This window comes from Nannobrachium achirus, assembly GCF_963921795.1.
Source record: "Nannobrachium achirus genome assembly, chromosome: 12".
Classification (NCBI taxonomy): Eukaryota; Metazoa; Chordata; class Actinopteri; order Myctophiformes; family Myctophidae; genus Nannobrachium; species Nannobrachium achirus.
This window is the reverse complement of record NC_137832.1, coordinates 16,416,360-16,443,187: the sequence shown is the minus strand read 5'-3', so window position 1 is coordinate 16,443,187 and position 26,828 is coordinate 16,416,360. Positions and strand designations below refer to the sequence as shown.

Genomic DNA, 26,828 nt, shown 5'->3' with positions numbered 1-26,828 from the left:
CCTGAACACATTATTACGCAATATTTTATGATTTAAATATTAAAAAAATAGCAGATATACAAGCTCACAGCGCGGCACCGAGTGCCGCGCTGCGAGCTTGTAGATCTGCTATTTTTGAAAAATTCTGAAATGTTCAATTTTGACCCGATTCTATAAGTGTCTTTTGAATCCTTCTAAGGTTCTTTTGAAAAAACCTATGTTTCTATGTCAGCAATCTGGCTCGCCATCGTCAAAGAGGAGGTCCTTTTGACTTAACTGGAGCTCAGTTAGTCTGTTCTTGAGAGACTACTATGTCAGTGGTGCTCAAACCTTTACATGTGAAGGACCCCCAAAATAATATTTATTTGGTCACGGACCCGCATCTCAAAATATTTAGTTCCAGGGAAAGCAAAATTTGAGTTAGAAACGTTTGCTTTGAAAATACATATATTCAAAGATTTGCAACATTTTCACGACTTTAAAAAAAATAGCAGATCTACAAGCTCGCAGCGCAGCACTCGGTGCCGCGCTGTGAGCTTGTATATCTGCTATTTTTCACTGGTTAAAGCATTCAATAATTCTAGGCCTATAACCCACCTGGTGCCACTATTACGTTATGGACCTGTCATTATTATAGGAAAATATAGCGAGGATAGCGGATCTACAATCTCTCTGAAAGCTTTATTTACTAGATCAGTGGTTCTCAAACTGTGGGTCCCATGGGGGGGGGGGGGGATTTTGTGGGGTCCCCAGATGATTAACTTAATGTGCAACATTGTTTTCTCACTCAACAGTAAACAAACCAACATAAAGTTTAAGTGTATAGAGGGTATATACATATTTCAGGTAAATAACATTGATTTGATTATGGCAGTCAACCTCTGGCATGGGCTTAACACCACTAAAATGGCAAATTAAACATTTGCCAAATTGTCAAATATTAGAGGCAGAAATTGTGAAAATAGCAGAAACAGCATCTGCTATTCTCCCAATAGAACTAGAGATGTGCCGATTGATCGGTGAGTGATCGTGATCGGCCGATAATGCCTCTATCGGCTTTGATCGGTATCGGCTTTGCCTCTATCGGCTTTGCCAATCTACAAGCTAGATCAGCTATTCTCACAATATGTATCTGTGGGACTGAATGTAACCTCAGCTTCAACTCCTACAAGTTGAATTGGATACTAAAGGACCTCAGCCTGCAATCTCTTAATGTTTATACTTAATATACAATGTCAATGTTTTGTAACACAAATCATTAAATATATAAATGCTGCTACAATAACACAATAAATAGAAGATTTTATGGATTTGACGCTGTGCGCGGGAATATCGGTATTGGCAGATATTGATTCCAGTTGATCGGTGATCGGTATCGGACCCAAAAATCGCAATCGGAGCATCTCTAAATAGAACCGTATTATACCAAACGTAATGTCTCAACTCTTAGTGCTTGTCAGGATGGGGTCCTGGGGTGGGGGGTCCCCAGTTAAAATATGATTATTTTGGGGGGTCGCGTCCTGAAAAGGTTGAGAACCACTGTACTAGGTCGCTATGGTAACGAAAGCAACCTATAGGGGCAAGTATAGTGCAATGGGGTCAGTGAGGGGTTAAGGAAGCCAAACCAGCCTAACAATAGATGTTATAATGATCATATAAGACAAAGAAGTGCTAGAGACCAGGCTGTAGTTAAAGCCAGGAAGAATGTTTATCTTAACATGAGAAGAGAAGAGAATAGAACTAGGCTATTTCCATTTCCAATGGCCAGTGTTTGTTTAGTAATAAAAATCTAAATCTAAAAAGTAACTTGTAACTGAAGTTTTCAATTAATTGTAGTGGAGTAAAATCACAATATTTGCCTCTGAGATGTAGTGGAGTATAAGCAAAAGTAGTGGAATTTGTAAATACTACAGTAACATAAAAATACCTCAAAATTGTAAATTGTAAAACCTAAGTACAGTACCTAAGTAAATGTACTTAGTTACCTTACACCAGGGGTGTCCAAACTTTTTTCAAAGGGGGTCACATTTGAAAATATTAAATCACCCAAGGGCCGACAACTATATCTCCTGACAAAATGTAGCCTACTTTTGGTCGGACCATAACAAAGTCAGTTTACTGCCCTACAAAGGCAGAGTGCAGTAACTACGTTTTCGGACACAACAACTTATTTGTGTCGCCCAAAGGTCAAATTAGCCTTCATGATACTGGGGGATGAACAATTAGCTCAAGAACAGATATACAATCAGTTTAATATCACTTTTATGCCTTTATCTCATTTGGCTGATCAGCTGTAACACTTTTAAACTCATTTTTTAGTGAAATTCTAGTACGTAGTTACTGCACTCTGCCTTTGTAGGCTAGGCTATATAGGCCTATGCATCGCAATTAAAACATTTTTATTTAACTATCATCATCAATATTTAATATCAAGGGTCCTTTGTCAGGTGTGTGCTCTGAACAAAACACAAATAACTCACATTGCCAAATATAACCAGACGTGCAAGGTAAAAAAAATGCAACAAAATAGCCTTTCTTTGACCCCTTCAGAATGAGACAACAGGAAGACAACAGACAAAGCACGTTTGACTGCGTGCTTTGTCTGTTTATATGTATGTTTTAAGAGCTGCCCTGCAACAAATTCCAATCAACTCTGTAGACATGGCAATAAAGGATTTAATCTTGAATCTTGAACAAGGAATCCTGACAAATTATACTATAAACTACTCTTGTTTGACAGTGCTGTTTATTATACAATTTAGGAATGAAACCACTGTTGGACACCCCTGCCTTACACCACTGTCCATTTCCCCAGTGTAGAACCTCTGTATTTTGACTTTAGAATTTGACAAGCTGCTGTGTAACAACATCGCCCTCTACAGCATACAGTCCAGCTCTGCAGCTGGCTGCAATAATGTTCAGGGATGCCATTACAGCAGTGGTTCTCAACCTTTTCAGGCTGTGACCCCTAAAATAATCACATTTTAACTGGGGAGTGGGGACCCCCCTCCCCCCATCCTGACGAGCACTAAGAGTTGAGGCATTCCATTTTGTATTACACGGTTCTATTTTCACAATTTCTGTCTAATTTAATATTTGACAATTTGGCCAATGTTTTAGAGGTATCAAAATGTCCTTAAATTGTCACTTAAGAAATGTGCATAAACCCTCTCTACACTTAAACGTTATGTTGGTTTGTTTACTGTTGAGTGAGAAAACAATATTGCACATTAAGTTAATCATCTGGAGAAACCCCCAAACAGGTTGAGAACCACTGCATGCTAAGACTATTTCGTCACTGTCTGGCCAAAACCTCTTAACTCCATTATTGAGGTTTTAGATTTTTTGGCATAAATCAGGGCTATTGAACACCCCTTACATCTGAGTGTTGGTTAAAATAATATTAAACCAATGGAAAGTACTAAAAAGTGCTTGGGACAAAACCTCCTAACTCCACACTTTCTGCCAAACCAGCTAACTCCACCCGATTGGCCCTCTATTTTTTTTTTTTTCATAAATATGTGCTATTGAACACCCTTTACGTCTGTGTGTTGGTTAAAATAATATTGAACCAATGAAAGGTAGTAAAAAAACAAAACCTCCTAACTCCACTTGAGCTCATTTTCCCGAAAATGAACATTTTGGAGTTAAGAGGTTTCGGCCTGACAGCAGAGACGTGTTGTGGAGTAGGACATTAACGAAAATGTCTGTCGACTGAGTCGACTTCATTACACAAGTCCACTCCCACCAGAGAAAGTCGAAGTTGAAAAAAAATCCTTTGTATTTTTTTTAGGGCTGGGATGCGATTAAACATTTTAATCTAATTAATTACAGGCTCTGTGATTAATTAATCGCAATTAATCGCATTTTAATCGCACATCGATATTTGACCTGAGAAGCATTTCTTTTCAAGTAAAATACATTTTGTTGTACGAGTGAATCAACAAGTGAGTTTTTAAAATCTAAATTTCGTATCCACTTGTCCAAGCAAAGCGCTCTGATCGGCTACTTCTCCCTTTGTGTTTGTTGTCTCTTCTCGGTTGGTGCATCGCTTTGATCGGTATGCCCGAAACTGAAGGTTATGTGGTGCAAAATCCAAGTGCGATTAAAATGCGTATCGCGTTAATTTTCTGTAATTAATTAATCGCAATTAATCAGTTAAAGTCCCAGCCTTAATTTTTTTCTATCATTATTTTTGCTCCATGTGTGCGTCTGTACAGCATTCAAAAAGTAGGATTGCTTATTGTCAAGAACTGAATGATCCGATATTACAGTGCCACATTACATTTGGTATAACATGGTTCTATTGTGAAAATTGCAGATCTACATGCGAGCATGTAGATCAGCTATTTTCACAATTTCTGCCTCTATATATCTGACAATTTGGACAATGTTTAATTTGTCATTTTAGAGGTATTAAAAAGTCCTTAAATTGTCACTTTAGAAATGTTCAGATACCCTCTATACACTTAAACTTTATGTTGGTTTGTTTACTGTTGAGTAAGAAAACAATGTTGCACATTAAGTTCATCATCTGGGGAAACCCCCAAAATAATTTGGGGACCCCCCTGGTGGTCCCGAGACCCACAGGTTGAGAACCACTGCATTACAGCACTGTGTGTGTGTGTGTGTGTGTGTGTGTGTGTGTGTGTGTGCGTGCTAAGACTATTATATGTGTTGTGGAGCTCATTGCCTGGCGCTCTGCCAATGTGTGTTTCCCTGCAGGGCTGAACTGCGAGGTGGAGATTGACGAGTGCGAGGTGCTGCCCTGCCAGAACGGCGCCACCTGCAGCGACCACGTGGGCATGTACTCCTGCCAGTGCGTGGCGGGCTTCCAGGGCGTGGACTGTGAGGTGAACGTCGACGAGTGCGCCAGCGCGCCCTGCCTCAACCAGGGCCAGTGTGTCGACCTGATCAACAGGTGGGGACGCTTACACTCACACACACGTCACACATAGGGCTGTCACGATTATGACATTTTACATGACGATTAATTGTCACTCAAATAATTGCGATTAATGATTTAATTGTGTTTTTGTCATTGACAATTACATTTCTGTTTAGCTTTTAGGCTTTGAAGTTGCAAAGCGAAAAAAAGTTATGGCCATTTCATTTGTATATTCACTGTCCCATCGACTTCACTATACAGGCAAAGAAAAATATTGGAAACAGGAATGTTTTTCATGCAAAACAAATGCTTGCAATGGATTCAGAATCATGAATAACCCCTAGTTTGACCCCTCACATGCTACTTAAAGAAGATTATTTTCATTTTTTAATATTTTTATTTTCCTTTATAGTGGAGTCAATGGGACAGTGAATATACAAATGGCCATAACTTTTTTTTGCGATGTTTCCAGCAGAGCAGGCCTCTCATTCTGTGGACCTTAATGACCAAACTAATAGATACAACAGAAATAAAAAGTGCGGCATGACATCACAGGTTCAACCCTATTCCTTGAGCTTTTGGCCTTGTGGGTCCCTGACTACAGGGAAGTAAAGCGGAGGTGGCCTTGCTTTCCTATTTGTCTCAGAATCTCTACTAAGCAGCTGTATACTGTGTCTCTTCTGTTCCTCAGCTATGAATGTAAGTGTGAGGGGACAGGCTTTGTGGGGGACCACTGTGAGGAGGACATCCCCGAATGTCTGTCTGACCCATGCCAGAACGGAGCCACCTGTCTGGAGGGCGTCAACCAGTATGGCTGCCTCTGCTGGCCAGGTACGGTACTACACACAACACAATGACATGCAACATGTTATCATCGCGCCACGCTGTCATCACACTCAATTCACTTTCGGGCTCCACTTCTTCTCGTCTTCACCATTTCTCATAAATACTTTAATACATTATAAGCATTCTGAGGTTTTTTGTTTAAAGTTTCTTTATTAGTATTATATATATATAATACATCAAAAGCATAAATGGTACCATTAACAAAGACGTTTTTAACTAGCCACATACAGTGAATGAGCTGGGTGGAGTTCGGTGTATCGCTGTTGTGTGGAAACCTTGTATGTCCAAAGAAAACAGTGAAAATAGACGATCTTCAAGCTCACCACGCGTTGTGAGCTTTCTTTTCACTACTTTTGTGTTACACTCTTGTATGAGAGATCTGCTATTTATTTTATTTTATTTTATTTTTCAAATCTTGTATGGCACAAAATATTTTCTAATGGGGGTTGAAGGGTTTTACTTTAAGGGTATTTGACGTCAGAAAGTTTGAGAACCACTGCCGTTAGTCATAATTAGTCAGATATCAATATACTGTATCTAGAAAAGGAGATGAAATGCACACTTCCATCAATTGCAAAAAAGGAAGACAGAAAAAAAATCTATTGCTCTTCAGGGCCAGTGCTCTTCTTAAACGTTTTCAGGCCAAGGACCCCTTAGTTGAGAGAGAGATGAAGTAGGGACACCCACAACCTTTTCATAGATTCCATATACCGTAGTTTCCTTGTTTGACAGCACAATCATCAGTGTATTTTGGATTTTAGTCAGATGACCTCCATCAGAGCATCCTGTGGTTTCCCACATAAATCACACAGATAAAGAGAATCTGTTCATGACCCATGAGATTAGAGGTCAACGGAGGGTTAAAGAGCACTGAGCAGCCTCTCGTTGTCACAGTGCCATCTTGTGTAAAACCTGAGAAACTGCAGTGCATAATTGTTGAATCCTCTTCAGTGCTGTGTTGAATTATGAAAAGTGATGCATGGGAGCACATTGCAATAACTAACGGTGGAGAATGTGTGCTGTCTCGCTGGGATTATGGCTGTCATGATTCTGACTGAGAGGAGGGGGGTTAGAGATCTTATCCAAAAAGGCCAAACAACTAGTGAAAGGGGTATTTCCAAAAAACCTTTGGACATTTTATCGTCTTATCAGGCTTTTATGAACACCCTGGACATATTTTAAATTGCTTCATTCAGTATTTAGATTTGAGATATTTGATGTAAATTTCATCAGGCCCTCCTCCTCCAGGGCTCCTCCCCATACACACCCATTGTAACTTCAAACTCCATTTTAACCATGATAGATTAATTAAAAACACCCATTATTTTTTTTTTCTGGTGACTCGAGTCATAATACCCTCCTAATATGTGAGCTTGTGTTTTGGCCGATAACCTTTTCATTTATTTTTAATAATTATTTGCAGGGTACGAGGGGGAGAACTGCCAGGTGGACATAGACGAGTGCGTGCTGGAGCCGTGTGAGAACGGTGGGGAGTGTTTCGAGCGCTCCGACGCCCAGAACTACGGCGTCGTGTCGGAGCTGAGCGCGCTGCAGTTCAGCTACAAGGACGCAGCCGGGTTCATCTGCCACTGTCAGCCTGGCTTCACTGGTAAGAGCCAGTGTTGTTTTTGACAGCAAATTTTGATTTAGTTTTAGTCATGGTCTTTTGAATAAAATATAATTTAGTTTTAGTCATAATTTAGTCACCTGAAATGTTTTAGTTTTAGTCTAATTTTAGTCGACTAAATATCATAAGTTTTTAGCCGACTAAATCAGTAAATCTACAGTTGATTTAGTCAACTGAAATGTATTTTGGCAGGCCTTGATGGCATCGTAATGACTGATTTTACACTTGGTTGTGTGCTGAAAATAGCAGATCTACAAGCTTGTAGATCGGCTATTTTCAGCACGCAACACCTGAGAGCAACCAAACATAAAATGACTCTCTTCTCCACTAGTCCCCTCTTCACATTTTAGTCTAGTTTTTATTTTGTTGACGAAATTGTCAATATATTTAGTCTTAGTTTTAGTCATCACAGCTTAGTTTTTATCTTGTTTTTAGTTAGTTTTCATGAGTGAAAAAAACGCAGTCGACAAAAAGAAATCATAGTTTTAGTCGACGAAATCAACACTGGTATATGTAAGAGCCTGCTGCAGCTGTACTGGGATGGGTCCAGGTCCATGACGCATCCCCGACCCGGAGTCCCGCCCCCACGAGGGGACGGAGGTTAGCATTTCACCAGGTTAGCTTTCACCAGCATCGGCAAGGTTAGAATTTCACCAGCGTTCTCCTCGCGGGGGGACGGAGCGTCGGCAGGTTAGCATTTCACCAGCGTTAGTTTTACCCAGGTTAGGGTTAAGGTTAGGTTTAGGTGGTACCTGCTCACGCAAATATCTGACAATGATAGTTTAAAGTGGTTATATTATTACATTGGACTGGAGACCACCCCCCCTGGAACCACCTCAAGGACCCTACTTTGAGAACCACTGTTCCAGTTCAGATATAAATGGCCAGACAGCCAGACACAGACAGACAGACAGACAGACAGATACGGATAGAAATTAAAATGTTTGTTCTTTCCCACAGGAGAGAACTGTTCGATAAACGTGGACGAGTGCGAGTCGGATCCGTGCCAGAACGGAGGGAGCTGTGAGGACTTGATCAATGCTTATCAGTGTCAGTGTCCGGGCGGATTCACAGGTAGGTCCCCCCTCCAATGGTGGACACATCCATATCTGTGTGTGTGTGTGTGTGCGCGAGTGTGTGTGTGTGTGTGTGTGTGTGTGTGTGTGTGTGTGTGTGTGTGTGTGTGTGTGTGTGTGTGTGTGTGTGTGTGTGTGTGTGTGTGTGTGTGTGTGTCGTGCGTGCGTGCGTGCGTGCGTGCGTGTGTGTGTTGTGCGCTGTGCGCTCGCATTGCGAGTGTTTGTAAGCTTGTAGATTATAATTCTTTGCCTCTATTTTATATTATTTGACAATTTGGCCAATGTTTGACCCATTTTTTATAGTATAGTGTATTGATTACTTTTGATGCTATAATGGTATTTTATTATGTATTAAAATGGTCTTAAACGTCCTTAAATTTACACTTTACGGTCATCTGGGCAACCCCCCCAAAATCATGTGGGGACCCACATTCTTCAGTGTACTGTTTAGGGCTGGGTGCAATAACCACAATACCGCCATACCGCGGTTGTGTAATGCATACCGCATGTCGAGTTCATAACCGCGATTATACAGAGATCATTTCTTTCAATTTAAACGTATTTAAAATGTATTTATATTTTCTATTCAAAACAACTTTTTTGGGAGATACCGCGATACCCTATACCCCAAAGAAGGCATTTTGCTGCCGAAATGTTCGTTTCCCTATTATACTCTGCATTCTAAACACAAACTGTAGCACTTTGACTAGTGTGTGGCTACTTCTCTGTCTTTTAAAAGACTATTATTGAGATACCATCGGTAAACAGTGACTTATTACCGCAATAACTAAAAATCCATACCGCCCCAGCCCTTGTACGGTTGCACAGTAGGAAACGTGAGAGTAATAAGAGGCACAGGAGTAGGAAGCTCTAGTTGAATGTGACCCTTTAGGCCAGCAGGGCTACGTGTGCCTCTACAGATGCTCCCCCAATCTGTCTCGGGACACCAACCATTTATCTCTTAACAAAAACACCTCCACTGACTCCCCTTGCATGGCATCACTCAGTGTAGACAGAGAGTGGACTGAAGACAGAGATAACACCAAGGCCCTGAATCTCCCAGTCAAAACAACAAAGGGTTAATCCGTCCTCCTGCTAATGATGGCCCGACAAACTACTCTCATCAGGGGAGATTTGCCATCCGTCAAAACAAAGAGATAACATCACCAACAAAAAGTATTATAGCAAACACCTTTACTGACTTTTACATTCAAAGAGGGGATTCATTGGTTAATGGACAACTTTTTTTTTTTTACAACAAGGGTTCATATTTTAGATTGTAAAAGAAAAGATGAGTGTTAATTTCTTTTTCATTTACCTCTTTCTATTGTTTTAGCGATTTTAATTACTTTGATTTCAGTGCATGGGGGCATGCGTGCAAATCCTAACTTTGTCTTTTTAGACACAATAAGCCAGCAATTTCTTTATTAGTATTTACAGTAACACTACTTGGCCCCCATAATAGTCTACTTGCCAGCCCATAGAGCCCCATTGTGAACCCGGACATATTGAGTACACCAATGTTTTATGTTAGAAATGTTGAGTATGGGTCCCCAGCATGTAGAAACTGCCGGATGCTAACTTGCATATGTTGAGCAATTTTCATAATTTGCATAATTCGATTTATTTAGCATAATCCCCCATAATAATGGATAATATGTCAAAAACTGATTGGCCGATTTGAACAATATTGGAGTGGTTTTGGGGGGTATTGAGGATGCTGATTCCATTTTCTAAATTCAAAATGGCCGTTTTAAACCGGAAATGGCCTTATACCAACTTAAAGTGGGGTGATTTTGATACTTTTTTGTTGATTTTCCAGTTGGTATATGGCCATTTCCGGTTTAAAACGGCAATTTTGAATTTAGAAAATGTCAGAAATGGATTCAGCATCCTCAATACCCCCCAAAACCACTCCAATATTGTTCAAATCGGCCAATCAGTTTTTGACATATTATCCATTATTATGGGGGATTATGCTAAATAAATCGAATTATGCAAATTATGAAAATTGATCAACATATGCAAGTTAGCATCCGGCAGTTTCTACATGCTGGGGACCCATACTCAACATTTCTAACATAAAACCTTGGTGTACTCAATATGCCAGGGTTCAGATTCTGGCAAGTGGACTATAAGTCACATCTGCCCATGAAAGATTGTGGTGCATCTTAGGAATGGGCTTATTGTATCTAAAAATACATATATATATATATAGCCACTTGTACGCTTGCCCCCAAACACTGAAATCAAAATACTAAAATCGTTAAAACAATAGAAAGCAGTAAATGAAAACATTTTAACACTCATCTTCCCTTTTCTCTAATTACAACCTAAAATATGAACCCTTGTTGTAAAAAAACAAAGTTGTCCTAATGACACTAAGGGCACAGTGTACACAGTGTGGTTGCTGTAGTCATGCCTGTGCGTACTGTACTGCGTAGCATATGGTTTTGGAGGACTGCAGCCACCATATGTCAGCTGTCCGGCTTAGCTTTTACAAGGAGGTGGTCTCTGTCTCTCCGCGAAATCTGACAGGGGGAGAGGAGATTAACAACAAAGCTTCTTATGAGCCTAATCAAGCCCTAATGAATCAAATGGGTTCTTAGCCTTGGCATGGCCAGACTAATGTATCTCATAAAAAACAATTACCTTATCAGTTATCACTGCACAGCCTTTCACAATTGTGACTGACTGAAACTACAGAGATGAAGGAACAGGCAAAGATAAAACCGTTAGAGCAAAAGGAATATTATGATCCTATTAACTTTCTTTTGCACGTGCTTCTATGTTGACTTCTCACGTGCGTGCAATAGATAAGGGTTACCGACAGTACTGGCTGCTAAACCAATTTAGGAGATACCTGCCCTGTGCCCCCCTCCCCAAACCAGACGACATGTTAGCATGGCCCACTGGCAGTGGTGGAAAGTAATTAAGTACATTTTCTTAAGTACTGTACTTAAGTACAATTTGGAGGTATTTGTACTTCACTTGAGTATTTCCAATTTTGAATACTTTTACTTCTACTCCACTTTTACTTCTACTAGATTTTGATTATTATTACAAAACATTCAGTAACCACTTCAGCCCTACACATTTTGGCCATTCGAAAATAGCCGATCTACAAGCTCACAATGCGTTTTGAGCTTGTAGATCTGCTATTTTCAAAAGATTTTGGTACTTTAAGTAGGGAAAGGCTCGATATTTCTATGTGTCATTAGTTCGACTGAGGTTAGGGTTTGGGTTAGGTTTAGGCATAGTGGTTAACACCCGGTTAGCATTCACCAGCGTCGGCAGGTTAACATTTCACCAGGTTAGCATTCACCACCAGCGTCGAATGGGACGTCGAACAAATGCTACGTCGCAATATCGACACGCTCCCCTGTAAGTACATTATGATGCCAATACTTTTGGGTTAGGGTTAGGCCTTCGTTTCCTCGTCATCCCGTGCAAGGTGGCTGAACGGGGCCAAGTGCAAGACCGGCATGCGTGCTATTTAAAGGGGTCATGACATAAAAAATAAATAAATGTATTTCTTCCTTTTTTTTCATGTTTCCTGACCACAATTACACCCCCCCCAAAAAATGAACATTCAACATTCAGTGGTTCTTCTGTAATCTGTAGTTTTTGGAAGAATTAGGCTCAGAAAAGTGGGTTCATTTATGCCTCTGGACGTGACATCATCCAGGGGAGGATGTGGTTGTAGGGGAGGGTATCACCTTTAATAATAATAATAATAATAATAGCTGTGATTTATATAGCGCTTTTCTTAGTACTCAAAGTCGCTTTACAATACTAATTGTTTGTGTGTGCGTGTGTGTACGGCAGATAAAAACAACAACTTTATTAGGAAAAAAAACTAGGATAAGATACAGTAGAAAACAATAAAAATGAAAGTATTGTCCAAGATCAGCTGGGGAAGGCAGTTTTGAATAGATGAGTTTTCAGAGCGGTTTTGAAGGAGGGGAGGGAGGGGGCGTCTCTGACGCATTTAGGGAGTTCGTTCCAGAGGGTGGGGGCGGCCACTGAGAACGCCCTGTCACCCCAGGTTTGGCGGTTGGCCTTTGGGACCTAGAGGAGGCCAGCCTCTCTAGACCTGAGCGACCTTTGATGTTACTTTACATTGAGTTTGTATCGTTCCAATGCACCGTTTAACATTTACCATTTACCAGTTCAGTTGTTGTGTTCACCCTCACCTACAACCACATCCTCCCCTGGATGATGATGATGTCACATCCAGAGGCATAAATTAACCCACTTTTCTGAGACTTTATTCCAAAAACTACAGAATACAGAAAAACCAATGAATGTTGAATGTTAATTTTTTGGGGGGGTGTAATTGAGGTCAGGAAACATGAAAAAATAAATAAATATATATATATATATATATACCGGTATATATATATATTTTTTTTGAGCGGTGGTTACACCGTCTCCTATACGTGGCCGTGTGTGTATGTGTGTGTGCGTGTGTGTCTGTATGTAGCCTGAAGTACCTTTTTTGACCACACATGTTAAGGGAGGGGCGCTGTTGTTCAGGCCAGGCCAGACACACACACACACACACACACACACACACACACACACACACACACACACACACACACACACACACACACACACACACCCACCCCACACACACAGGCACCCCTCCCCCCCCCCACGACCACCGCTCAGTTCACACGGGTGTGATTTTTTATGTCATGACCCCTTTAAATTCAGTGTTTGGACAGTGGCGTCCGCTAGCGGCCGTCAGTGGGTACCGCTGCAGGACGGATGGGTCACTGATCGGGACGGGGAGTGACTGCTAGCGCAGCGTGGCGCGGCATTCCTCTTGTCAGCAACCGACAGGAGCCAGCTGGGGGGCTGGGGGGGCTTATGTACAGGCTCTGTCTGGGATAGGCTGTGGCCATTAGAGAGGGAGGGAGGGGAGAAGAAGTTATGAAGGGAGGGAGTTCGGGGTGTTTGTGTGTGTGTGTGTGTGTGTGTGTGTGTGTGTGTGTGTGTGTGTGTGTGTGTGTGGGAGAAAGAAGTTTGTAAAGGAGACAGGGAGGGGATGAGATAGATAGGGAGAGAGGGGTGGGAGGAGGGGAGGATGAGCGAGGGTGAGAGGAGGAGGGAATGGTGGGCAGGGCTCGTCTGTAATCGCTCCTGCCTGCCCGTCCTGGTACAGGGTGGGGGAGTGGAGGCAGTTCTGTTAGGTATGCTGGAGAGAGAGTGAGAGAGAGAGAGGCAGACAGACTGACAGAGAGAGAGAGAGAGAGAAAGAAGGAAACAGAAAGGAGAACCTGGTTGTGCCTCTGTACTTTGGGATCTGCCTTGCGTTGACCTGGGTGAGGGAGGGACATGTGCTGTGAGGTCCTGTGGAGCATGAGGGGGATGAGGGGGCTTCTGCTGCTGCTGGTGTGCTGCGGTGGGCCTTGGAGGCTGACAGGTAGGCCTACGGTACCATACAGTACACGTTACAGCACCTTGAACGATGAGACGTGAAAAAGGAAGATGTCTTACGTGTGTTTGTGTGTGTGTGTGTGTGTGTGTGTGTGTGTGTGTGTGTGTGTGTGTGTGTGTGTGTGTGTGTGTGTGTGTGTGTGTGTTTTGGTGGAGTGTTGGAACATGACAAATTAACAGCTTTTGGTTTCCTTTGGCGTAGACGAGATCGAGTGTTATAAAGGTGTGTGTTAATGCAAGGCGACTGCTGCTGCTCGCGGGGCCTAATGTTTCCCATGCACTTCTTGCCTGGATGAGCAGATAGACTGCAGGCATGTATGTTTGTGGCACAGGAAGAGACAGGTGCTTGACTGACAAGCATGCCCAGCAAGCACGGTCAGGACCTGGACCAATCAGTGATGTCTCGATTGGGGCCAGATCACAGCCCATATGGGGATGATCTTAACGTCATTACCAGAATGTCATATGGACTTTTTTGTTTGACAGGATTATTGTTATTGTTTGTAATGTTAGTTGAAATATGAGCATATAAGGTTATATTCTGGGACATATCTAACTAGTTATGATATGTATCTGGCCTAGAATATCACCTGATTTCAACCAACATAAATCCTATCAAACAAAAAAGTCCATATGACGTCCTGGTAAATTACGTCAAGATCATCCCCATATGGGCTGTGATTCGGCCCACATTCGAGACGTCGCTGATTGGTCCAGGTCCTGACGTGCTTGGGTGCGGTCAATCAAGCATGCAGTGCAATATCACAAAAGGTCCGGCTGATTCTGTGAACGTCACAGACATTGCTTTGACCGTGTCACTGAAGACAGGCAAATTGAATTAACTGCTAACCAGATATTTGCCATCTTTCCTCTGTAATTTCATTTTCTGCACGATGATGATGATGATAATGATGATAGAATCCTTCCTGAGGTGCACTCGCGTCATCAAACCTGCTTCTGTGTGTGCGTGCGTGTGTGTGTGTGTGTGTGTGTGTGTGTGTGTGTGTGCGCGTGCGTGCGTGCGTGCGTGTGCTTATCTAATAGAGCTAATTAACTTGAACAATTTGTAGGTTTCCAGAAGAACAGAACATTGGCTGTTGTTTTACTGACCAATTAAGTTCATTTTCATCATAATACTAATGAGGATAGAACATTGTATTCATCAGGTTGACAGAATATCTTCCATCATGGTTAGCCACTCCCCACACGCAACTAAATATAACTACTGTATATTCATATAGATTCATACAACCTAAAAAAACAAACAGCTTGGTCATTAGCTTAATTTTTTATGTCAGTCAGTCATCCACCCCTGTCTCAGGCACATTTGTGGGGACAGTCTATAACACCGATATGCCTCTCTAGCCTCTCTGAGGTAACGTTTATTTTTTTCATTCTCCACATCCAGGCGTACACTGCGAGGTGGACATCGACGAGTGCGAAAGCGGGCCCTGCCGGAACGGCGCCACGTGCGAGGACGGCGTCGACTTCTACGCGTGCCACTGCCCCGAGGCCGAGCCCGGCGTGGAACCCTGGGGCGGCCGCGACTGCGACGTCCCCCTGGTCGGCTGCCGGGAGCACGGGTGTCAGCACGGCGCCACCTGTCACCCCACGCTGACCCAGGACGGGGAGCACGGCTACACCTGCCTCTGTCCGTCGGGCTGGGCCGGGGCACGCTGCAACACCTCCACCACCTTCTCCTTCACGTCCGAGTACGGGTACGGGGTTGTCCAGCTGCCCGCGGCGGACAACAGGACCAGGCGAGAGGCCGACCCGGATAGCGGGTCAGCGATCCAGAACCGGGGGGGTCTCCTCCACATGCGGCTCCGCTTCAGGACCACCCTCCCCGACATGGTGCTCTTCTACCGGGGGGCGGCGGAGCGCTTCGTCTCGCTGGAGCTGCTGGGGGGCCTCCTGCAGGCCAGGGTGAAGGCCGAGAGGGGCCTGAGGGCGGCCGTCTACCCTCGGCCGCTCAACGACGGAGAGTGGCACCGGGTCACGGTGAGCGTGACGGACAGGCTGGTCCTGGTCTTGGAGGGTCCTCGCTGCGACGACGAGCGAGGCTGCTCGGTGAAAGACGAAGGCTACAACAACCTCCTCTTCCTCAAGCCCAGCTCGTTCCGCCAGCTGTACGTGGGAGGGGCGCCGGACGAGTACCTGGCGCACCTCGCCAGCGGGAAGGGCTTCGTGGGCTGCATGGAGGACCTTCAGGTGGACCACAGGCTTCTCCTGCCCCAGGACCTGGGCATGGCGGAGGCGGGCGGCATGGTGCTGGGCTGCCACAAGGAGGACTGGTGCCAGGCCGAGCCGTGCTCCCAGCGCGGGCGCTGCGTGGACGCGTGGGTCCGGGCCACCTGCGACTGCCACCGGCCGTACTACGGGGACAGATGCGAGGAAGGTAAGGACCCCAAATGTAATGTAGCGGTTCTCAAGGGCACCGGTTCCCAAGCACTGGGTTCGGGACCCATTTGTTGGTCGCGGACACATTTTTATGGGTCCCTTAATTTTTGCTTCCTACATTTTGTTTTGAACTATTATTATTTCAAAACATTTTCAGAAGCGGCGCCCGCTGGCCTACTGTGGTGCATACCACTTAGGCATTGCCACATAGGCATAGGCATTTGTTTTGATTGTGATAACCAAAAATGCTTTGGGATATTGACCAGTTCCTAGCAGATGTTTTCAATGGATGTGGCTTAGAGATGTTTTATATTACATATCGTCACTGTCGGGCCAAAACCTTGTATCTCCAAGTTTCAAATTTGTACGTTTTTCTGTTAAGTAAAGCTCTGCTTCATCAGACAAGGCCGTCGCACAAAAGTAGTGAAAACAGCTGATCTACAAGTGAGGCGTTGTGTGCTTGTAGATCGGCTGCTTTCACTAGTTTAAATCATTTTAAAAATTATAAATACAAAACAAACGGTTTTGGACATACAAGGTTTTCTCCCGACAACGATGATATGCTTTGCATGCCTCAAATGATCTGCTTCAGCCCTGCCTCAAGATGGCAGTCTGTGGATTATTTTAAAATGTAAACTGCTGGAATGATTGGGAAATCGCTGTCCAAACCTCCGGTCAACCCCCTAGATCCCTAGGTTTTCTTGGTTCTAGCTCAATGTTGAGTTTATTCGCACATAAAATAATTCAAATAAAGAAGTTATACAACCTGTTTAACAGGGACCATAAAGTCCATAGTGCTACAAGCATCTCACTCCAGAGAGAGAGAGAGGGAGAGAGAAAGAGAGATTGAGAGAGAGAGAGATAACAGAGACACAAGTGAGTTCGTTAACAGAAACCAAATGACATTGACAAAATTCAAGACAGATGCAATCAGTAATGCAGCAAGTTTCATAAATCATAATTATGGGGAAGATATTACATCACTTCTGGTTCTGGAGAGCTCGTAATTTAGTGGAGTGGAGTATGAACTTCTGTCAGCACGTCAGTTTGCATCTGTTTGTGTATACAGTACACACTACAGTACGCGTTCAAAGAAGAATGTATTGAAATAGGTTGACTAACTCAGTGGTTCTCAAAGTGGATTCCAGGGACTCTGTGGGTTCCTTTAGGGGGGGGGGCTAAATTGACCCATACAAGTCTGTAACTCTGACCTTGTACGAATGGAACCAAATGAACCGTTAGGGTTCATTACAGTTTACTAAGGCTGGTGACTTGGCAAGCTGCCATGGCGGCGTGCAACGGTGTACCGAGTCTGGCTGCTAGAGTTGGTAACCCCAGGAAATACACAGTGGTGAAAGTGAGCCGGAACGGCCGGAACCCCCGTTCCGTTAAAACATTTGGGGCCGGAACGGCGTTCCGTTTAGAGGAGGAGAAGCCAGCTGTCAAAATCCCATGTTAAACCTGCCACAAACGCACGTCCAGGAAGAAAACAATAGCCTATACTAAAGTCAGATTAACATACAGTACACAAGTGTTACCAGTTATATTTTCTTATAAAGTGCTTCTAAATTATTCCCGTGGGTTTGTGTAGGTCAGTGTAATCCATTCTGTTTTTGTTTCAGTGTTTGTTTGACACGGAGCGAGTGGGTGGGACGTTCGCGAACGAATCGAGTCTTTTGAACGGCTCTTTGAAATGAACGATAGGATTCGGTTCACAGTAGGGAGCCGTTCCTTTCTAATGAACAGTGGTGGGAAAAGTACTCAATTTCTTTACTTAGGTAAAAATATCAATACTGCAATCAAGTTTGGAATGTTAATGTACTTGAGTAAAAGTAAAATAGTATTGGTATCAAAATGTACTTAAAGTACCAATATTAGAACGTACTCATTATGCAGAATGTTTCACAGGTTTTCCAATGAGTAAAATGTAGAAAAATCATTTGAAAATAGCCGATCTACAAGCTCACAATGCATCGCAACGTGACACATTGTGAGCTTGTAAATCGGCTATTTTCAAATGCCAGAAATGTATCCAATGGCCAAAATGTATAGGCCTATTAGGGTGGAAGTGATTTGCAATCATAATCAAAATCTACAAAGTAACCAGTAACTAAAATGAGCCAGTCTTTTGAACGGCTCTTTGAAAGGAACGGATCTCAGAGATCCGGCTCACTTCAAAGAACCATAAATCCCATCTCTATCTAGCAGCCAGACTCGGTACACTGATGCATGCCGCCATGGCAGCTTGCCAGGTCACCTGCCTTAGTAACCTGTTGCTAACTTGGCATTGGACAAGGACGGCTTTAGGAGGGGCATAGCGACTGGTGAATTGCTCATAACAACCACAGTGGGTCTAAATAACGAAGTACTGTCAACCTCATAGACACATGAACACCAGAAAAAGAACATAACTATGGCACCACCTCTTTAATTGTCAAAATTGTGTCGTTTTTTAGAGTTCCCCGCCTTCACGTTCGGCCACGAGAACGTGTCCAGCCACGCCTCCTTCGCCATCCAGGAGGACCACGGCGAGAACTTCACCGTCTCCTTCGTGATGCGCTCCCTCAAGCACAGCGGCCTGCTGCTGCAGCTGAGCCGCGAGCAGAGCCCCTACCTCACCATCTACCTGAAGGTAACACAACCCATAAGACAAATATGGGTAAATTCTCCTTCTACAACACTGCCACCCAGGTGTGGAATTCCTTGACTACTTCCCTTAAAACATGTAGCTCGCTGGCCTCCTTCAAAACTGCCCTGAAGACTCACCTCTCAGGAGGCCAGAGGCGGAGGTAGTCATCACATCTCTCGTAGACAGAGAAGTGAGCCCCCCCCCCCCCCTTACCTTAGCCCACTCACTTGTTTCCCCTACCTTGTACATTTAGTGTTTTTATAACTGTGATGATTTTTTAATGTTTTTTTTTTGCTTGCCATTTGTTATGTCCACGAATTGAATACCAAGGACTTCCGATGTAAAAAAAGACCGTAAAAGTACTTATTTGGGATGCTCCTTTTAGGCAGGGAGTTTAACTGTACTTGTACTGTACTACATTTCTTTATTGTATTGCCTGTACTTGTACCGTTCTCCATTTTTGTCTAATGAAATACTACAAAATCAATCAATCAAAAGGAGGGCACGGTGGCCGTCTACAGCCCGCACACCACGCTGCTGTCCGAGTCCAGGTTCGTCACGGACGGCCGCGACCAGCTGGTGACGGTGAGGGTGCGCTACGGCCACATGGTCTTCCCCAAGGCGGGGAACCACCTGGCGCTGGGGAACGTCAGCGTGGAGGCCGGGGACGTGGCGTTCGTCGGCGGGCTCCCCGCCGCCGCCGCCGGGGGCGAGAGCAGCACGACGGCCCCCTGGGGAGGGCACTTCAAGGGCTGTCTGCAGGACCTCCGCCTGGACCACAAGCACCTCCTGGCCGTGGGAGAGCACCACCCCGCCGCCGCGGAGGACGAGGTCTACCGCGCCGCCGCGCCGCCGGAGAACGTGCTGCCAGGGTGCCAGAGTGACGACACTTGCAAGGTGAATAAAAGTGGCAAAGACAGGGGGCACGGTGGCGCAGTGGTTAGCGCTTCGCCTCACAGCTAGAAGGTCCTGGGTTCAATTCCCGCCGGTGGACGCTGTGGGCGCTGGGGGCGTGTTCCTCCCTCCGCATCATCAGCGCCCACACCCTAGGTGGGGTTGGCGATAGGGCCTTTCTGTGTGGAGTTTGCATGTTCTCCCCATGTCTCCTAGGGTAGATGCCCTCACAAAAACATGCAGTAGTCCTGGTTTCTATACTACCTCCCCCTGGCCAGCCAGTTGCTCCCCAATTCCCCTGGCGTGGCAGGGGGAGAGCGGAAATAGGTAGTTGGCACTGGGTGAGAAAATGGGTTGCAAAACCGTGGGATAAAAAATATAGAAAAAAAAAAAAAGAAAAAAAAAGTGGCAAAGATAATGACAGTGGTGGAAAAAGTACTCACATTTTCTACTTAAGTAAAAGTATCAATACTGCTTTGTAGAAGTACTCTGTTGCAAGTAAAAGTCCAGAATTCAAAATGTACTTGAGTAAAAGTACAATAGTATTGGTACTAAAAGTAAAAGTACAACGTCTTTGAAAATAGCAGATCTACAAGCTCACAGCGCGTCGCGATGCGAGTCCTCTCTTCAGCTTGCACTGTTGGAGTCACGTAGGGTGAGCGATTTTGCCAATTAACTTTTAATCCATCTGTCTCTCTCTTTATCTCTCTCTGCAGAATAAGCCCTGTTTGAATGGAGGGCGGTGTAATGTCACCTGGAACGACTTTCGGTGTGACTGTCCCATTAACTTCTCTGGAAGGCTATGCGAGACACGGTTGTGGTGTGTTGACGGGCCCTGTTCTGAGGGCCAGTGTGTCGACCTGCCGGACGGCTACGAGTGTGAGTGAAAATCATTTTTCACTGTTTCCCCTCTCTTTCACACTAATCAAAATCTGATTTTTTTGTTTGGAAGATTAAAAAAAAAAGAAAATCAAGTTGATTTTTCACTTTAATTAGGATAATTCTGGTATGGATCTAGCTCATTAGAGCCCTGCACAGGGCAAAATGTTCTGCAATATAATAAGCCCGAGTCCGACACCAAATTAATGTTATTTCTCTCTGACTTTGTCACTTTATTAATCCCCGGCCCGAATTGATCTTTCCTCATCAACGGTTTGGACTTCATTCCCGGAAATATCAATATTTGTTTGATCGAAATCGAAAATTTACTTTTCAGAGAAATAAATCAGGATTTTTTTTTTGCCAAGTCGAACAGCCCTAACTCTAAGATGAAACTACATTAAACCCAGATGGGATAAGCTGGTTCTTTTCAGACAGTAGACAAAAATAATTGAGTTGCTTGTGGCATCATAGCATAGTATTATTACATAGCGTAACTCTATTATATAAAAAAATCGAATAGCATGAGTTCATCAGTGGTGTAAAGTAATGAAGTAAGTAGATGTACTTAAATACAAATTTGAGTTATTTGTACTTTGAGTATTTCCAATTTCCAAAACTTTTACTTCTACTCCACTACCTCTCGGATCTCTGCACTTTTACTCCACTACATTTATTTGAAAACTTTAGTCACTAGTTACTTTGCAGATATAAATTATAATCTTAGAAAACATACATTCACCACTTTATCCCTATTCTATACCTATGCTATTTGAAAATAGCGGGTCCATAAGCTCACAACGCGTCGCATCGCATTGTGAACAGCACCTATTGAAATTATTTTTATTAGGAATAAACCCTTGAGATGATACCTATAACTCATGCAGTGTTGCAGAATCTTTCTCATCTAAATCTAAACATCATCTCCGCCCATGCAGGCCTGACCGAAGCCACCTTCCAGGACAACGCCGTGCAGTACAGCGCCAACCGTTCCCTGGTCAACCCCGTCACCAGCGTCACCATAGACCTCCGCACCAGAGAGGAGAACGGCGTGGTCCTTCGAGCCGGTCACAGATCCACCGTCTTCTGCCTGGGGCTGCTCAACTCCACCCTGCTAGTCAAGCTCCGCGGCCGGGACGGGCCCGAGCTGCTGGCCTTCACCAGCGAGGTGACGGTCTCGGACGGCGCGTGGCACCGCGTCCACCTGGCCATGGCCGACCCCGCCGCGCCCGCGTCCCGCTGGCGGCTCACCGTGGACGGCCAGAGGGCCGGCGGCAGCCTGGGCGCCGGCGGCAACCTCAACTTCCTGAACGACACGGCCGTGTGGCTGGCACCCAACTTCACCGGGTGTCTGCGGGAGGTGAGAGTGGGCGGGGTCTACCTGCCGCTGAGGGACGCCGCGCCAGACGCCCCTCAGGCCTCGCAGTTCTGGCGGCGGGGCGGCGGGCGCCTTCCCGCGGCGGGATGCCGCGGCGCTCCGGTGTGCGGCGGCCAGCCGTGCCTCAACCAGGGCACCTGTCACGACCAGTTTAATGACTTCAACTGCAGCTGCAGCCCGGGGTGGGAGGGCGACGTCTGCCAGACAGAGACAAATGAGTGTGCCTCGAGCCCCTGCGTTTATGGCACGTGCGCTGACCTGCTGGCAGACTACCAGTGCAAGTGCCAGCCGGGATACACGGGCAAGGACTGCCGGGAGGAGGTGGACGACTGCCTGGAGTTCAGCTGCGAGAACGGGGGGACCTGCCTGGAGGCCGCGGGGCGCCACACGTGCACATGTCCACCTGGGTACACCGGCAAGCGCTGCCAGTGAGTACAGGGATACGTTCACTTTGCTTTTTTTGAATGGGCATTTAGCTGATGATGTGATTTAGTCAACAGGGGTTGGGTGTCTTACTTACTAGCACTTTAAGGTTAAGCCAGACCACCGGCCAGATGTATCTGTCCTGTTACAGATGTTTTGTCCAATATTTTGTAAAAGAAAAAATATATATATCTTTAATTCAAGTTCGAAGAGCTTTTTATTTATTAGCAAACAAAAGAATTAAAATAAACACAAATAACCTTTTGAAAAAAAGTGTACGTTTTACGTTGGAAGCCCTCAGTATTTAATTCATGGACATAATAAATAGCAAGCAAAGAAAACGTTCAATAATATCGCAGTTATAAAATACTATATACAGGATAGGGGAAACAAGTTGGTGGGGCTAAGGTAAACGTGTAAATGTATTGCATTGTAATAGAATGTTTCTATGTGTGTCCAATAGGTGGCGCTTCCCTCCAGTGGCATGTGACGCCCACACAGAATGTCTCAACGGAGGCGTTTGCATGGGAGGCGTTTGGGGGGGAAACTGCACCTGCCAGCCAGGATACACAGGGAACCGGTAAGGGATATACTATACCAGGGGTTCCCAAACTTTTTTGTCTCGGGGCACCCTATAAATATTTGTTTTAATCCGAGGCACCTCTACATTATAATTTTCACTCCCAGCACCTTATATTTATAGCATATTGTCGTTGTCGGGTGGAAACCTTGTATGTCCAAAACCGTTCGTTTTGTATTTATCATCTATAAAATGGACTAAACTAGTGAAAACAGCAGATCTACAAGCACACAACTTTGTGTGCTTGTAGATCTGCTGTTTTCACTAGTTTTGTGCGACAGTCTTGTATGATGAAGCAGGGCTTTGCTTTACCAAAAGACGTACACATTTGAAACTTGGAGATACGAGGTTTCTGCCCGACACTGACAATATTTTAGTGATTATGTTGCGAGGAAAACGTTGAGATAATAGCCATTTTGGTTAGAACTGACTGAAAATAACTTATCTCGCGGCACCCCTGGACTGCCGTCGCGGCACCCCAGGGTGCCCCGTCACCCACTTTGAAAACCCCTGTACTATACTACAGTGGTTCTCAACCTTTTCAGGGGAAATAATCACATTGTAACTGGGGACCCCTCCACGCTGACGAGCACTAAGAGTTGAGGCATTACATTTTGTATAACACGGTTCTATTGTGAACATAGCAGATAATAGATGTAGCAGCAGTCATAGATGTCAGTTGGGCTTTGTTGTTGTCAGTTGGGCATTGTTACCATGATGAAGACACTGTTTAGTATCAGTGATGTCAGCATGCAGACAGACAGCGGACGGACATTAATAGTTAGATAATTGCGATAATTGTGACAGACCTATATGTGGGGTGTCAGAGAGAGTTGTGTTAAAGCCTGTGTGATGTGTTGTTCCAGATGTCAGACAGAGGTGGACGAGTGTGAGTCCAACCCGTGCCTCAACAGCGCCACCTGTCTGGACCGACTCAACCACTTCCAGTGTGAGTGTGTGTCCGGGTTCAGCGGCAGACTGTGTGAAAGCAACGTAAGTGGCACACATCTTATTTTGAATGACGTGTTTTATGTTACTCATTCACATTTGAGCCCACAATGCCATGGACATATCTTGACAGAATATCATTTCTGACCACAAAAAAATTAGAGATGCTCTGATTGCGATTTTTGGGGACTATACCGGTCACCGATCAACTGGAATCAGTATCTGCCGATACCGATATTCCCGATCACAGCGTCAAATCCATAAATTCTTCTATTTATTGTGTTACTGCAGCAGCATTTATATATCTAATGATTCTTCTTACAAAACATTGACGTTGTATATTAACACTTATGTTGCAATGATTTTTTCCGGCCAATGTCCCGCGTTGCCATGGTTACCATAGACTTCCATGTAATTGTGCAAGTGTGTAAAAAGTGCACGCCCATGCCTAGATGATGCACCACGTGTGTAGATGCTGTTCACAGCTTTCAAACAAAAAAATCCGCTTGGAAATCCGTTCAGGCATTCATGATTTATGGGCCATTATGTTTTCTTCACATGTAAACAAACATGGCTGCCATGTTTGAAAGAATGGGTTGGTATGGGGGTTAAACATGCAATTTCGCGATCGCGATCATGCCTAATACATTTCTGGAGGTCCAAAAAAAAAATTGAAAAAAAAAAAAATTGAAAAAAAAAAAAAAATTTTTTTTTTCAAAAACGGCCCAAACTCGGGAAACTCGGGGTTGGCACAGCACTAGTACCAATACAAACTCGGGAAACTCGGGGTTGGCACCATATGTGTTAAGTATAAACATTAGGAGATTGCAGCCAGGCTGAGGTCCTTTAGTATCCAATTCAACTTGTAGGAATTGAAGCTGAGGTTACATTCAGTCCCACAGATAAATATTGTGAAAATAGCTGATCTAGCTTGTAAATCGACAAAGCCGACACAGATCAAAGCCGATAGAGGCATTATCGGCCGATCGCGATCACTCACCGATCAATCGGCACATCTCTAAAAAAATATGATAGGATTTGATGATAAATAAAAAGACTGATTAAAGGTGATACACCATGAAATTTCACTTTTCCTATTTTAAAACCTTTTTTTAGTGTCCCACTAGCACCTTCTATCCTCACAAAGTCCATTTCTGACCGTTGTGTCTTTCTCTGGTTTTGAGAAGGCCGATGTTAAAAGCATCCCACAGGTTCTCAAAACAGGCTGTCTAGATTTGCTGCCGTCGCTGACGTCATCGACGGCCGTTTTTGAAGTTTTTTTTTTTCAAAACTTTTTTTTTTTTTTTTCAAATTATTATTATTATTATTTTTCAAAAAAAAAAAATCTAAAAGATTTTGGGGGGGTGGCGCAGTTCAGGCCAAAGGTGGTACTGCAGCTGAAAATGCTCTGAGAGCCATTCAAAATGAGAGAGGCTCTCTATTCAGGAGTGGTAATTTAGCCTCAAACCTTTTGAAAAACGTTTTTGGGACATAAACAATATGACATAAATACTTTTTAAATGCACGGTGCATCACCTTTAACAACAACACCACTCTATTCTCCTCTCTCTCTCTCTCCCGTATAGAGGATGGAGCAGAAGGGCGTGCCCTGGCTGGTGGTGGCCATCCCCCTCACCACGCTGAGCGCGCTGCTCGCCCTGCTGGCCGTGGCCTTCCTGGCCATGACGGCGCGGAAGAAGCGCCAGTCGGAGGGCACGTACAGCCCCAGCTCCCAGGAGGTGGCGGGGGCGCGGCTGGAGATGGGCAGCGTGCTCAAAGTGCCCCCCGAGGAGCGGCTGATATGAAGAGGAGGAGAGGAGGGGGGAGGGGGAGGAGGGGGGCGACGACGGACGCAGAGCTGCTCTTCCCTCAGAGAAGTCATTATAGAGGTGTCCCAAGCCCTGAGGCGCAATGGACATGGTGGCCGTTTTGAGGTACTGCAGTTGGGGCCAATAACATGAACGCGCGTCTAGGCTTCTTTGTATTGGCCGCGCGTTCATAAGTGCTCGTTCATGAATTGGAGCCCCAGCGCGTCCATGAACACAAACTATGACGAAAAATGCGTCACAGTGGCCCCACTATACGTCACGGTTTTACGACCCGGAAGAAGGGGTGAAAACGCCTCATGCGCTGGGTGAGCAACTCAATGCAAGTGGACGGGCGGGGATATCTGGTGTCCTCTCTATTCGTCTTATAACTCTATGAGGTGTCCAGGAAGGGGCCAGTGAATGGCCCCCCCACCAGAGGGGGAGAGGACCGTGTCTCCATGGTGCTACGCTGCTGCTGCTAGGCTGCTGCTGGTGGGGCCTGCTGCAGGGGCGCGCAGAGAATGTTACAGAGGCAGGGGCTGACGTTTCCAAAAGGGCCTTTCGGTGGAAATATTGAAAAAAGCAGACCTCCAAGCTCACAACGCGGCGTTGTGAGCTTGGAGGTCGGCTGTTTTCTGTGCTTGATACCACTCCGAACTAAGTTTGCGTAATCGAGTCGATACTGGAGATGCGGCGTACGCACAGTGTGGCATGGATTCCCTACACAGGGAGGGCGATTCTTTCAACATGAGATGCCGCATTCAAGTTCAGGAGATGTTTGGACATGGCAGTTCTCTTGAATGCTGCCTTCAGACATGTCATGGAAAGAGGGGCATTTGCATTTCTTTCACCATAGTAAAAACTGCATTCATGGTCTGGAGAGAGGGCACTTTTTACAGACAGGTAAAAGGGCAGGGGCTCAAGCCCCCTTCGATGTCTATGTGTGCACGTGCCTGGCCTACTGCGCGCAGGGAACAGCGATGGGGACAGAGGTGGCGGCGGGGGAAAGGTAATAAATCAATGGC

At 44.7% G+C, this 26,828-nt stretch overlaps 1 protein-coding gene across 2 annotated transcripts in view; it reads left to right on the top strand.

Moving 5' to 3' along the window:
* Window positions 1-25,860, top strand: part of LOC308296151 (protein crumbs homolog 2-like) — a 54,161-nt gene extending 28,301 nt beyond the window's left edge. For both annotated transcript variants that reach the window (XM_080739304.1, XM_080739303.1), the window contains 12 exons: window positions 4,705-4,900; window positions 5,559-5,698; window positions 7,137-7,322; window positions 8,301-8,414; window positions 15,273-16,262; window positions 18,721-18,896; window positions 19,392-19,790; window positions 20,504-20,666; window positions 21,605-22,472; window positions 22,931-23,047; window positions 23,914-24,040; window positions 25,582-25,860. In XM_080739304.1, coding sequence (XP_080595430.1) covers window positions 4,705-4,900; window positions 5,559-5,698; window positions 7,137-7,322; window positions 8,301-8,414; window positions 15,273-16,262; window positions 18,721-18,896; window positions 19,392-19,790; window positions 20,504-20,666; window positions 21,605-22,472; window positions 22,931-23,047; window positions 23,914-24,040; window positions 25,582-25,800 — 3,695 coding nt within the window. In that variant the 3' untranslated portion in view covers window positions 25,801-25,860. The remainder of the gene's footprint in view (window positions 1-4,704; window positions 4,901-5,558; window positions 5,699-7,136; window positions 7,323-8,300; window positions 8,415-15,272; window positions 16,263-18,720; window positions 18,897-19,391; window positions 19,791-20,503; window positions 20,667-21,604; window positions 22,473-22,930; window positions 23,048-23,913; window positions 24,041-25,581) is intronic.
* Window positions 25,861-26,828: the final 968 nt, after the last annotated feature.